At 47.4% G+C, this 14,311-nt stretch overlaps 1 protein-coding gene and 1 long non-coding RNA gene across 3 annotated transcripts in view; one reads left to right on the top strand and one right to left on the bottom strand.

Annotated features, from left to right (window-relative positions):
* Positions 1–709: 709 nt before the first annotated feature.
* LOC308176573 overlaps positions 710–14,311 on the bottom strand; it is a 39,659-nt gene continuing 26,057 nt past the window's right edge. Inside the window, exons 1-2 of the long non-coding RNA XR_013938393.1 lie at positions 5,975–14,311; positions 710–4,646 (exon numbers count right to left, since the gene is read on the bottom strand). The exon at positions 5,975–14,311 is cut by the window's right edge and continues 26,057 nt beyond it. This is a non-coding gene — a long non-coding RNA (uncharacterized lncRNA). The remainder of the gene's footprint in view (positions 4,647–5,974) is intronic.
* CMIP (c-Maf inducing protein) overlaps positions 5,724–14,311 on the top strand; it is a 128,791-nt gene continuing 120,203 nt past the window's right edge. For both annotated transcript variants that reach the window (XM_080552462.1, XM_080552461.1), the window contains exon 1: positions 5,724–6,044. In XM_080552462.1, coding sequence (XP_080408588.1) covers positions 5,727–6,044 — 318 coding nt within the window. In that variant the 5' untranslated portion in view covers positions 5,724–5,726. The remainder of the gene's footprint in view (positions 6,045–14,311) is intronic.

Here is a 14,311-nt window from a genome sequence, read left to right as displayed (position 1 = left end):
AGATGTCACATTCCCGGAGTCTGACTTTCCTCTTATGACTTCGTCTGTAGAAGTGTCCCCCAAAGTTAAGGTTAGGCTCAGAAGAAGTGGGTGGTGAGAGATTTGGCGAAAAGAAAGAGATGCTTGCAAATGCAATCTTAATTTTATGCGTCTGTGGTCAATGGCATCCAAATCAAGCCCATCCTTCCCTTAGGGGCAACTGCGGAACTGCTCCTTGCGGGGTGGGTTTCTTTAATCTTTATCTAGTTAGGTTTTAAACGTCCATCAATGCTTTTGGGAAACAATTCAGTTTCTCAAAGTTTTATGACTCACTGTATCTTCCTAATGCCACTGTGGTGATTAACTTAAACTTCAACTGCAGGACTTTTAGCGGTATTGATACAGCATCTCTTTTATGTTTTGTGTGTTTGCTTGAATTTGTTGTATTCCCCAGTTTCACTGAAGAATGGTTTTAAAGTATTTTTTAACAATACAGCATTGTTATGAAAATGAGCTGACTAGTGAGTCTGATAGCAGGAATTTGCTCTGAGTCAACAGTGGCAATTTGCAAGCATTGACTAAAGAATTCCATAATCCACACAGCACCTCTGTGACTAAGGGAAGAAAGCTCCATTATCTCTAATATGCATCAAGGGTTCAAATGCAAGAGGGACAGCTGCTGAGTAAGAGTCTAAATGGACACTGAACACAAGTTGGGAATTCCTGGTGCTTGCTTCTCTGCTTGGAAAAACTCTCTTACATCTCTTACAGACAACTCTCAGGAACGTGTTGAGCAGACAATAGCAACTTTTTTTTTTTTGATTGTTGTATTGTGTGTGTTTTTTGGTTTTAACAGAAATTATGAATGTGGCAGGCCCTTCCAGCCTCTAACAAAAAAATTCAGTGAGACAATAAAAGCAGATTTTTTTTTCTTCCCTCTTTGGTTGGACTAGGGAAGGAGCTTGCCAAAACATCTGTTAATACCATAATCTGTGAAATAAATTAGGAATAATGCAAAGGTGGAGTACAGGCTTATTTTATTCCTTTTTCTTGTTTTCCCTTTGAAAGTGTACTACAAATCCAGCTAATCCTCTCTGGGGAGAGTGCTCTCTCCCCTCTTAAGTGCATCCCCTGCTAAGGCATCTCAGTATTTATATCTGGCCCTTGCCACAGTTGCTCCTTTACTCCCCTCGTTTAGCTTGTCATACAATGCCACTGCATGGATTTACTCTCACAGAAGGTCCCTTTGGGCAATTGTTTTTTCCCTGCCTATGTTTTGGCACCTCAAGTGGTTTTCTCGTGGGTTTTCCAAGCCCCCCACTGCTACACAACCTGCCTTATTGGCACTGAGCAGTACTCACAAATTGCCTGTCGTCTTTCCCTTCAGAACGTCACGTTGTTTTTGTTCTAGCACATGGGTATGAACGGGCATTACCAAGCTTAAGAAGGTAAGGCAGGCCCGTGCTTCTGTTTCGGCACCCACACATGACCTCAGCAGAACACCTGATGGGCTGGAGCGTAGACAGGCAAGAGACCAAATACTGGAAATGCATGAAAAGTTACTTTTTTTAAGACTGGACACACAACTGAAACTTGCAAATGGGCCTTCCTGGTTTTACAAGCGTACAGCTGAGCAGATGAATTCTGAATAATACAGATCACAACTGAATTAGCTTTGAGAATGGAAAAAAAAATGTCCAATTCTATTCCTCTGTTGCTTACCCAGAAGTCTGCCTTAAACTGCATGACAGCTAGTGAGACTGATTAGTGCCGAGATGAAGTATTTCGAAGAAAAACTCACAAACTTTTGAATTATTCAAAACTGATAGCATGCCCATAAGCACCTGTAGAGGTACATTTCCACCGATACGCTATTATGAATGACGAGCTCAGTATTTATTACATGAATGATGTCCCACTTTCAGAGTAAACTTCTGACTGGATTTGCTCATAAAACATGGACTGTTGGGAGAAAAAAAATACAGTAAACCCCAAAATTCACTGTGCAATACTGCTGTGCATGTATACCTGAGATGTCTATGGGGCTGCACAGAGCCAGAAGAGGGAGTTTGGAAAGGCACAAAGCTGGGAACACAATCCATCCAGCTTCAGCTTGATACAGTTTATAAGGGAAATGAGAAGCGGTGTTAGTTTTAACGTGTTCAGCCTTGGGTCACATCCCAACCCTTTGCTGCAGGTTGGATGGCTAACGTGCGTTTCAGCAAGCTGCGCAGCGAGCAGCGTGTTTGGATTTCACTTGTCCAGACAGGGTTTTTGGTTGCCCCATTCTGGCAGGCAACGTGAGATTTCATACCTTGATCTTATCGCTCTGCGCTGAGTTTCCTCCAGAGAGAACACCTGCAGCCTGAGAGCGTGGATTCAGTGTGAGCTGCAAACGCGTAGCACTGCTGAGGATTCGGAACTCTGTCCTTGACTCGCTAGCGGTGGTGCCGTGCTTTTGCAATATCCCAGTGGATTTCAACACTTTTGAACTGCGGATATCCAGTGGGGGCTTGGATCCTTCCAGGCTGGCTGCTATCGACCACCCTTGCTTTATTTGTTAGCTTCTGTGGAACATGAGTTGAAAACATCTGCTCTAATTTGCCAGGAAATTCACTTAAAAACACCAGACTCTTTACATACCGTCTTCCCGTTGGCACACAGCTGTCAGAGACGACAACTATGGTAGATTTAAAGCAGTGGTTTGAGCAGGTGGCTAGTTTGCACGAACTTTCACCAAAATAGCCACATCGGTTGCAGTTCTGGCTGATCGAAGTGTTGGTGCAGGTGAGTGTGTGCGAATCGTCCTGCTGTTGACACTGTTATTGTTTGTACCAGAACAGTGCCTCGGGTCAAAAAAGAAGAGGTCTCCCTTGTACCGGGCATGCAAGGAACTCCAAGAAACAGACAGTGCCTGCTGTAAAAAGCTTACAACTAAGCAAAGCTGTCCTTTCAAAATTCAGATTATTATTATTATTGCAGATTCACACATATTTACACGTATGAGTAGATCTGATTTAATTTCGTTGTAAAAGTGCGCGTCGTTCACCCCCCACGGTATATGGAATATGGAGCTCTGTGGGAACTGCTCGTAGTGTTTGGTGCATAATAACCAGGCGGTTTGTTTAAGTTCAGGATGTAATTACCAGGGCTCTTAGATACTGACAAATTGAATCTCTATAAAAGAGATTTTTGTCTTCCTGTTGGTTGTATCGTTCATGTCATTAAATGAGTGCCTTTCTTCTAACCTTAGCCAAATTGTGTAATTCTGTGCATCATTCTATAAACTGGTACTTAAGAGTACTCATTCGACTTCCTAGCTTTTTATAAATAATTTTGATGCTAACGTTCAACAAAAGTATCCCTAGAGTTTGCGAGTAATTGACAGGTTACAAACCCCTTCCCTCCTGAAAGTGTTTAACCAGCAGTTCTGCTGTCAAATGCCAGCCTATTTCAATACAATAGCTTTATAACAACACGTGCGATGCTTACAGGAATTGCTGTCCGTCCAGTCAGGTGTTGTCTTTGACAGCAGCCAGTACAAAAGGCTTTACGGCAAAAAAGCTTCCAAACCCTTCCAGTTGCAGCTCGCCTCTCCAACGATTTGTGTGACTCCCAGTGCGAACGTGAGTTTCAGATGAAAGAGTTTTCTCTTGGGCGGGCTCCTGGCTCCGCTGCTGGCACCTCGCTTGGCATCGTGACCTCTCCTTTGAGAACGGCACTGGGAGATGCTGCCAGAAACCCAGCGGCAGGTACACGCCGTGTAACCATCTGCTCGTCACACAGCACATCTTCCCTTTCCCAACCTCCCTCGGTTAAGGATGAGTTTAAACTCCTCAGCATGAAGGTTTATACTTTCTCCAAACGTTTTGCTAGCATCGCGTAAAACAGCCCTGTAAATTCCTCCTGAATTCGTGACCCTGGCAATACCCGATGTGGTGTGTTGCACTGTTTAATAACGTGTGTATTAATTACATAAAAAGTAATTTTTTTTTTATTGGTCCTAACGTGTCGGTTCCAATCGGGAAACTGCAAACAAGATCCGAGTTCTGAGCAACTTGGCTTTTAAAATGATGAGAAAAAAACTGAGCATAAATGACATGATGTCTCTTGCTACGGCATCCATGTTGCGCGCAGCATCACCAAGCTGCTAAGCGGTCTGAAAGTCCTGGGAGTTATTTTTTTCCCCATTTATTTATTTTTGGGGGAATACCGCCGTTGTGATGCCGGGTTACCGGAGGACACAGCCTCCCGCTGACCACGGCCCCGCCGAGGTGCCTCAGGGGAGCGGCGGGCGCGGGGCTCTCCCGCCCCTTTTCTGAGGTGACCGCACCAGAGCGAAGCCACCGGACCCGTCTGAGGGCCACGGCCCCGTCCCTGGGCTGCTGCCAGCGCGGGGGCTGCGAGAAAACGAGGTCTACGACGAGAAAGAGAGGAAAAAAAAAATCCATTTATTCCCCGACGCGCTCCTCACAGCCCGCGCCGCGCGGGGCTTCCCCTCATGGCGGAGGGCGGGCGGCCGCGGTGAGGCGCGCAGGTGTGTGGCCGCGCACCTCCGCCCTTCCCGGGCGGCTCCCCCCGGCCTCTTCCTCCTCCTCCTCCTCCTCCTCCTCTTCGTCCCCGTCCCCTCGAGTCCCTGTTCTCGTCCCGGTCACGGCGCGGCCCCTCTGAGGAGAAAGGGGGAGGGGGGGATAGCAGCAGCAGCGCGCGCCTCTTCCCGCGCACCTCGCGCGGCCACCACCGCCGCTACCGCCGCCGCTGCCCTCGGCGGCTCCGCGGCCATTGACGTCAGCGCGGGCCGCACGTGACCCCCCCGCAGCCAATGGGCTGAGCCCGGAGCCGCTCCGGCGAGCGGAGCGAGCGCTGCCGGCAGCCTCTCGCCGCCTCCTCCTCCTCCCGCGGCGGCGGCGGCGGCGCGCGGGGACAGCGCGCACACACACACACACAGCCACACACACACACACACATATCCACACCCCTCTCACACACACACACTCACAGAGACCTCCCCGCGCACAAACCCGCCCGCCCGCCCCGCACCGCCCGGCCACGCGCGGGCACCCACGCACCCACCTACATGCACGCGCGCGCCCGCCCCGGGGGGAAGGAAGGAGCCGCGGCCGGACGCCCCGCAGCCCCCGCCGCCAGCACCAGCACCGCCGCCACCGCCACCAGCAGCAGCAGCAGCACTACGAGCAGCAGCGGCACTACCAGCAGCAGCAGCAGCAGCCCCCGCCGGGACCACCGCCGCCCCCGCCCCGCGCCCGCCCGCCCGGCAGCGTGGATGTGGCGCCGTGCGAGCCGCCGGGGGACCCGCCGGGGGGCGGACCGCCGACTCTGAGGCCGGGGCTCGGCCGCTGCCCTTCTCCCCTTAACCCCCGCGGTGTGTGCGGATCCCTTCCCCCACGGCGATTTTTTTTTCCTCTTTTTTTTTTTTTCCTCCTTTTTTCCCCCTCTTTTTTCCCTTTCCCCCATTTTTCCTTCCCCCCCCCCCTTTTCCCCATCCTTTTTTCCCCCCTTTTTTCCCCCTTCCGTCCCTTTTTCCCATTTTTTTCCAATTTTTCCTTTTTTTTTTCTTACATTTTTTCCCTTTTTCCCCCTTTTTTCCCCCTTTCCCCCCTTTTTTTTTCCCCATTTTTTTTTAATTTCCTGACCTCGCCGCCTCCTCGGATCTCTCTTATTCAAACCCGCCCCCCCCCCCCCCCCCCCGCCTCCGCGGGGCCGGGCGCCGCCACCCCGAGCTGCCCATGGATCGCAGCGGCGGCCCCGGCGGGGGCAGCGGCGACCGCGGGCAGCAGCAGCAGCAGCCGGAGGAGGGCAAGGGGCCGCCTCCCCCCGACGTACCCGGGCCCGAGGGGGGCCCCAAAATGGGCGCAGCTCCCTGCCGCCGGCCCCCGCTGCACTGCAACGGCATGAGGTACAAGCTGCTGCAGGAGGGGGACATCCAGGTGTGCGCCATCCGGCACCCCCGGACGTTTCTCAGCAAGATCCTCACCTCCAAGTTCCTGCGCCGCTGGGAGCCGCACCACTTGACCCTGGCGGACACCGGCGTCGCCTCGGCCACGGTGAGTACCGGGGGGGTGGGGTGGGGGGGGGGGATAGGGCTTTGGGGTGAGAACGTGCGGGTTTGGGTCTGGGTTGTGCAGCTGGGACCGGCTGCGCCCCGGCTCCGTGCCCTGGCAGCGCACGGAGAGCACCGCACGCTGGTTCCTGTAACCGGGCTTCCGTCGGCCCTTTGGGGATTTACGGGTAAATGCCTCGTTTTTCTCAATGGTTTCATTCCGGCCTTGCTACACAGGGCATCGCACGGCTGCTCCTTTACCCCCCCTCGTTTAGCTTGTCGTGCAGTGACATGCCGTCATGTAGGGCACGCGTGGCACCGGAGCGCGGGTCGGGTTTTGTGGGGTTTTCGGTTAATGGGGTGGCTGAACGGGTCTCGGCCGGCACGCAGAGCTGGGTTTCATCATGCCCAGTGGCTGTGTACCCCAGCATCATGTCATGGGGTGCCGTGGCCGTGTCCCCTGACACTACACCATGCCGTGTCCGTGTCCCCTGACACCACACCATGCCATGTTCGTGTCCCCTGACACCACACCATGCCGTGTCCGTGTCTCCCGACACCGCACCGTGCCATGGGGTGCCCATGCAGGCCATCAGCAGCAGCCCCTTCATCCGGCAGGTAGGCCAGCCGCCCGTCCTCACGCAGCTCCTTCAGTGCCACAACGACATCCCCGCGTCCCGCTTCCCCCCGGGGGGCTGCCGAGGATGTTTCCGCGGGAACATTTTCCCTTCCTTGCTGGAACTGCTGTGCAAAGGCAGGAGGAAGCCCTGCAAAGACACGAGCGCTGGTCGTTCTCGCAGCACTTCGTTTTATCGAGGTGCCGTCGGCGCGGAGGGGAAGTTGAATATTGGTGGGGATGAGGCGTTTTCCCGGCAGTATTCATGGCTGATGATTTCTGAGCAGAGAAGGATACCGGCAGAGTGAGGCGTGATTGTACTTCAGACATTAATCTCTGCAGTGTGGCAATACTTAGGCATGAAGTTGTATTCGTGCAGAAGACGCCAAACTCTGCTCTCTGGCAGAGCTGTCACCTGAGAAATCACCCCTGAAAACATTTCTCAAGTCCCATAGGGTGGTGCTTTTAATTAAAGCGATGTCATTCCTAATTGTTTTAGGCACATAAGTAGATACCAAAACACCGTGTGCACCAGTGCAGGCTCCATTTTGTTGAGCAGGGCTCTTCGTGCTTGGTCTTGCGCCTTATCAATTTTTTTTTCCAGCGCTAACTCACCACATAGATAGCGTTGTTCGCAGAAATACCCGTGCTTTGTTATGCTTTATTATGTGGCACACTGTCTTTGGTTTCCAGGCAGTAATTAGGGAACTAGGGTACGATCTGTGTTCACTTGTTGCCTGAACGTATGCGCGGGTGTGCGTAGCAGGTATCTTTTGGCTCCACGATACCTAGATCTTCCTCTTTTTTTTGGAAGGTGAAAAGATGTGACTTAAGCAAAATATGTGGTCCGCTCTAAGGAAGTGGGGGACAGGCAGAGTGCCAAAACCTCCCAAAGCCAAAGGCAGATATTTAAATGCAACTCATTTGGCTTTCAAGGGCTGTAGGAAAATATCCCTACCTTCCATTGACAGTGAGCACTGGGCGCACTCAGCAACTTTGATAACAAGGTCATTTTTACACGTAGGGCTTTCCACAGTCAGGGTGCTTTATGAGCAGCTGCTAATTAATCTTCACATCATCTCTTCGCAAATCCTCTGGCGTGACGAGTTTTACTGCATTCTATATAACTTGAATAAAATTGAGCAGGAAAATAACATCACTTTGTTTTGCATTTGAAAGCAAAAGTTGTAATGACAGCTAAATCCAGATCTGGGAAACTATCTCTGCGAGTGCAGCGGATAGGTGACTTGGTGATTCTAGGCATTTTCTCTCCTTTTTAACATGACTTGAAACGTGCATTTGACTTGAAGTCTTCTCCATGCAAGCTCCTACATGTCCATGCCTGGGCTGCGAGGTAGGAGCTAGCATTACTTTGTGTATGGATTATTCCTCTGCAGTGTTTTCCACTGGTAGACACGGTACGTGCCCACATAGAAATGTGAATAATGAGACCCTACCTACAGTTTTTTTGCAAGATGTAACTGCTTTCCGTGTTCGATTAGGTAGGTACGTGTTTTGTACCTGACAAAAGAGCTTTCCATAGCGGAAGCACCACCACGCAAGAACACAATGGAACAAGTGCTCAGGCCATCATATTTTAGCAAACTTTAGGGAGGAAAAAAAATCTTTACAAAACGCTTTTTCTTCTATGATCACAAGCGACTTTCAATTAAAACAAGCCCAAGCTCATCAAAAAAGAATAGTAACAGTTGTGTTCCAAATTGGTATGTGTGCTTAGCTGACAAATGGGAGCATATTAGCTTGTGGAGTCCCATACTGTAGGTGTTGGGTCTTTATCTGATTTACATCTTGTTTCCATTATTTCCTTCATGTTTCTTATTTCTCAAAGAACTGGTTACTTAAAAATACTACAGTTTCACCATTACAGTTTTACCAGTAGACTTGCATCTTGACCAGGCTTTCATTCTGTTGCTGGTTAAGGGTAATTTTTAGTGCAAGTAAATGCAGATCTGCATTTTTTTATTTAAATTTAAATGCCAAAGTCCCAGTAGGAAATTTTGATGCTTACAAACTTTGTTTGCCAGAAAACAGCTTGCTTGGGGATGAATCTGACTTTCTTCCCCATGGGAAGAATAATGTTTATTTTATAAACACTTACCAAACCCAAATGTATTGCCCTTGCTAATTTTTTTTTTAACTAAGATCTGTCCTTGCACAGCTTGAAGGGCAGTGATAATAAAAACAAAGTAATAAAATCCAATTTAATATTTCTTTTTTGATATTTTTCCTTTTTTTTTTTTCTTGTGAAGAATAAGGCATGGCTATCTTCAGCAGAAATGTTAAAATTTAATTTTCAGTAGTTTAAAGGTGGCAGGCGAAACTGAACTTCTGGTATCTTTCTGTCTTGCCCATTTCATGTCTCTGCGCTGCTTCTCTCTTCCATTCTTTCTCTTGCCCCAGCTGGGAGCTGATGTTTAGGACGATGGGTTTTAAGGTACTGGGTTAGTAGAAAGATTTATGATACGTATGTATCAGCAGCGGACAAGGAAGGAATAAATAAGCGATTCATTTTCACTGGCTAGGGATGACCTCTCTAATTCCCGTCTGGGAAGATAAGACGTAATTGAAACCATGATGTTACTCATTAATATCCCTCAAGGAGGTGGAAACTTTGGCTTTTCAGGCCCATTCCACGTTTCTTGGTTTCCCCTTGATAGGTACATTGAATGTAATGCGGTGTTGTGTTCAAGCTGGTGACAATCTTGAAAAGATTTGAGTGCCTTTAGACTTTTCTTCTGTGCAAAGATGATGCATGAGGACAGCAGAGTATTGACAAGGTAGCTAATGAGAAATGTACTTGACACAAGAATGTAAGTGGGTAAGGGTACTGCAGTTACGTCTTCTTCTAGAGACACAATCAATATTAAATGAGGCAGGGCAGGCTGATCTGTTTCAAATAGGAGAAGTGGAGTAGAAAATTGTCTTCTAATTGTTTTTTAAAATTCAACAATTTTGCTACTTGCATGTGTTTCAGCGTGCTCTTACATGTCTTTCCTTCCTTCTTGTTATAAAGATAGAGCAAAAATTCCGATCAAGCCAGACTCGTTGTTTACTTTAGCGCAGGTTCCCATTAGTTGGAAAAACACATTTTTAAAAATTAAATTTCCCTTGAAAAACAATTAGCTCAAGTGGGAAGTATTATGCAGAACTCTGAAGTTTCAAAACAATCTTATAAGGAGATTTTTTTTTTTTAAAAAAGCTTTCCTGGAAAAGGAATATTGTTGCGTTATCCAGATTCAAAATAGAATGATAATGAATTAGCTAGAATAGTAACAAAAAAAAAGAGTAAACAGTCTGTTCAGTCCACCAAGTGCTGACTTCAAGCCTTGTGCTTTTGATGGGACTTCACGAATGTGAGTTGAAGCTAGCTTGATGGGCCTACCATCGTTATCCATGTAAATAAATACGAATGCATAAATAACAAAGCAATTTAAGATACTTTTTTCGATCCATTGTAACAGCGGAATGCTAACTTACTATTTTAAGATAATACTTCTCATTGTTTTGTACTACAAATGGTTGTTTTCATTTGACAGGAAGTGGTACAGGTTTGGGTGTATGTGCTTTTCCCGTTCAGGTTTACCTTGTTGCTATCCATCAGGTATTTTCTTCAGGCATGCCAGAAAAGGCATCGAATCCTGCCGTTTGCATACAACCCGTGGTAATTTAGAATTTGCTGCAAATTGAGGGCAAATTGCTGCATGTTATCTGTGCTGCTGAAATTGAGAATCTGTTTCCGTGGTAAAGGCAGGCATGTGTCTGCACTACCAAAACCCAGATTTTTCTTGAAGACTTGGTGATTTAATGGAATAATACTCCATTGTAAGAAACTTGCTTTATTGCTGTCTTAGCCTGTAGCTAGGCATAAGAAAACCTAAAATGGTATTTCTTTGAAGTTGTTTAATGCCTATCAAATGTACTTTTGAGTATATAGTTCCTACAGTGGTTAAAAAGCATATTTCTAAGTCAGTAGTGTTAAGGTACGTGTTTATATGTCACAGAGCTTATATAAAATATGAAAACAGAAGCTATATTCATCGATAGAGCAAGAGCTCTTAAGGCTATTAGTGTTAACACCCAGCCAGTAAATTTTACATGTTTAGGAGCATAAACAAAAAGGACACTCAGAAATACTTCTGCCACACTTTTCTTTTTGGCTGGGGACTAATGATGCGGTGCTTGCCACTACACGGTGGTAATAGTGCCCTGGGGGAATCGCCTCTGGTACCTGATGGGGACTTCCTCCTGCACCAGCAGGGACCGGAGGAGCTCAGCATCCCTCACAGGGTTGGGCCTTGGTGGAGCTGTGAGATCATCTGTGTTTGTTTTGTAGTGGAGCATCATAGGTAGCGACAGAGCGAGTCTGCTGGGTTGTCGAAGCCTGGGGATTCTCCTAGGAAAGGATGTACGAACCACGCTAGGGATGTGTGGTTTGCCAGAGGTGGAAGGCTAAACTGACTCCGATCCGCATCGACGTTCCAGTTTGCAGGCTCAGGTTTGCGTTGTTACCAGGAGTTGGAAGACAGAGGCTGAAGCCTTGGTCCCACCCAGATCATTGGTAGAACTGTGTACGTCGAAGAACGTTTTTAGAGGGGAAAAAAAAAAATGGTAGGCTTAACACGTAGGGAGGAGTGATTCTTGGAGCTGTTTAATTTATTGCGGATAATTTGTTTATACATTTGAAGTTCCTAAATAACAGGCGAGTTTTAACATGATACAATGAAATGGCTTCTCTCATTTCCTTGTGTCTTCTGCATTAGTAAGCACAACTGGATTAATAGGGTTTGCTCCACTCCCCACATAGGATTTATGAAAGAAGAGATCTACCTCAAGTAGTTCAAGCATTTTGGAGTCTTTAGAAGTAATTAGATTGTGGGTTGCATGGGTAGATTGTGGCTTGTTTATTAGTGTTTGGAGCACAGCTAGTTGATTCAGTTTTGTTCTGTGTCTGCAAGTGTTTACAGATATGTAGTGCTTAATTCCGTAAACAACTGCATGTCAGAAGATGATCGATACCTTAGCATGTATAATCCCCACAGCGCATCGTGCGTGGATGTGCCCTCAGTAACATAACCTTTCCTCAGGATCATGTTGAGAAACGCTGTGTCAACTGGATGGGGGAGCACTTGAATTTTTTGCAGATTTTGATTTTTTTGCAGATTTGTTGTCTTCTTTATACTGGGTTGGGGAACTGATCTGTTTCAGTGCATAGTTCCACCAAACTGTTGAGGAAGAAGAGAGAGGGAAACATGGTAGGCTGGAATTGCTGCCAAAAACAATGTATTATTAAATCATTGCGTAAAATTTTCCTGTTTTGCACAATATTTAAGAATGCAGGGGCAATACCAGGAAAGGGAAAAGACAATTGAAAAGCATACATTATAACCGAGCACGTCAGTGGTGAGTGAAGTTTAGCTCTTGTGGTTGCAGAGAAAAACATGAAGTCAGAACCAGATGCTGAACTAAAAGGCCTTCACTTCCCAGGCTTGAAAATCAGGAGAATTTAAAAATACTGACCAGGTTCGGGAGAAGGGGGTCCTCTGTCAGGGTCTGTGGACTCTCAAAGTTATCAGTACTGGCGTTTCAGTGCTTACAGTCATTTCTTGACTTCCCCTCTTGGGCTGTCCCATGACAGACGGGGCAGGGCCAGCAGAGTGGGGAATGCAGGAGCAGGTGAGGTGCCAGGTGGCAGACTGCAGGGTCTACGGTATGAGCTCATGGCAAACACCATTTCCTTCCAATTTAATGTGAGATTTCAGTGTATTTCTACGTAATTTTCAGTCTTTTTCCCTTTTTGGGAAGAACATGGGGGAAAAAAGGCATCTGTTTTTCTGGATTTAAGCGTGCCTGCTAGATGTGTGCCTGTTACTAATTGAGCCTAAGAAGCCCGTCAAGTCGCGGTGACTAAAACGCGAACTGGAAGTACGCTCGGTCACGTACATTCTTGGTCTCGCTCTGTTGACTTCGGCGGGGTAATCTGAGGAGGGGGATTACCACTCGTTGCTGGTAAGGGATGTTACGCGCAGGGAGCTGGGGGCTTACTGCAGCTCCCCGGGGTGCTCAGGCAGGGGGCCGCGGCCTACTCGCCCCCCAGGCTCACACAGCTTGCTGCGAAATGCAGACCCCGTTCTTCTCCTTGGCTGAAGGATCCATGGATGTCGAGCAGCCTGCGCTTGGGCGATCAGTGCTTTTTCAAGGAGAGCCTTGCTGGAAATCCCCTCATGAGACAGACAACTGGTATGGAAGCGGTTGTATTTCACCCGTTGGATGCCAACGTGCGGACAGCAGCGTCCTGGTGGGAAGTTATTCTGACACGACTCTCTTCTACCGCGAAAACTGTGGCTGAGGACAACGAAATTGCAGCCGAGGGCTGCTCTCCACAGTCTGATAGCCCTGGAGGACAGCAGCGCTTTAGGCTGGGACGGGCCACCTGCTGCTTCTGGACCTTCGTGCCCTGCAGAGCTGGGGACGAGCATGCACTTCGCTGCAGCGGGTTAACATTTAATTAGCCAGCAGGGTCGTGGTGGATCGGCAGATGTAATTACTGGCAGTCAGGTTTGTGTCGCCATTTAAGCAGCAGGCCCCCCGACAAAAAGTCAGTCTCGATTCCCCGCTTGGGCAGCAGTGGTGCCCGGTCCTGGCTGAAGCTTGCGTGTGGGTGACTGCCCGGCTCCTCGCAGGCCTAGGAGGGTGCTGCTGGCTTGATGCTCGCTTCTCTGGCCATTTTCACTTCGGAGGCAGCACAAAGTGGGGATGTCAGTGGGATGAGCCTCGTATGGGCCCTTGAAGGGTCTTTTTTTTTTATCTTTTCTGTTGCCTGCTCAGAGTTATTGCTTAGTTCTGCGGAAAGGGCTTTTGCACTTCGCAGCGTATGCTGAAGTGTCCCTAAAGTTCTTGTTCCTGTAACGGAGAGATTGCGTGATTTTCTCATTGCATGAAAAATTTAACACGGAAAAATTGCTTTCACTCCCATTGAGGAGAAGAGTAATAACCAGGGCTTAAAAAAGACAAATAAAAAATGTATCCAACGCTTCTCATATGCCTGGCTGCTGAGCTCTTTTCATGGTACTGGGAATAGGGATGTTGGATGCTTGAAGTTATCACTCACGGGCTTTTGCTTCTTGGATTTCCAGTGCTTAAGGAAGTGCTGAATAAAATAAAATCTTTTTCTCCTTTTGAAAAATTCTAAATTCAGGTTTTAAATCACACAGAAATGGCTTTAGGTTTTGAAAGATTTTGTTTACAAGTATATCACATGTGGCGCAGTAAGCGTTGCCTGAGGAAAGCTGAGGTGAAGCAGGATTTGAGAATTTTTTTGAGAATACATAGTTGTATATATTTTTCTTGGGCATGAAGAGAAACTGTGTCTGCAAGGGATAACAAGAAATAGTTCTTTTTCTCTTATAAATCAGTTACACTTATTTTTTGAAGAGTGCATGTCTACAAACATGTATGCATATTTTCTGGATCAGATTTCTGGTGATATCAACCCAAATATAAGACAAGTAGTTTGTAAACAAAAAAGTAATTGTGTTCCTTATTTGTCTATAGATAATTAACATCTAATAGAGCATATAGATTAGGGAAATGCATGTGCAGGTAGACATTTTTGATGATTTTTAAAATAAAACTTT

Source organism: Anser brachyrhynchus (genome assembly GCF_964034855.1).
Source record: "Anser brachyrhynchus genome assembly, chromosome: 12".
Lineage (NCBI taxonomy): Eukaryota > Metazoa > Chordata > Aves > Anseriformes > Anatidae > Anser > Anser brachyrhynchus.
Note: the sequence above shows the minus strand (reverse complement) of the source record. Positions and strands in the feature narration are given on the sequence as shown.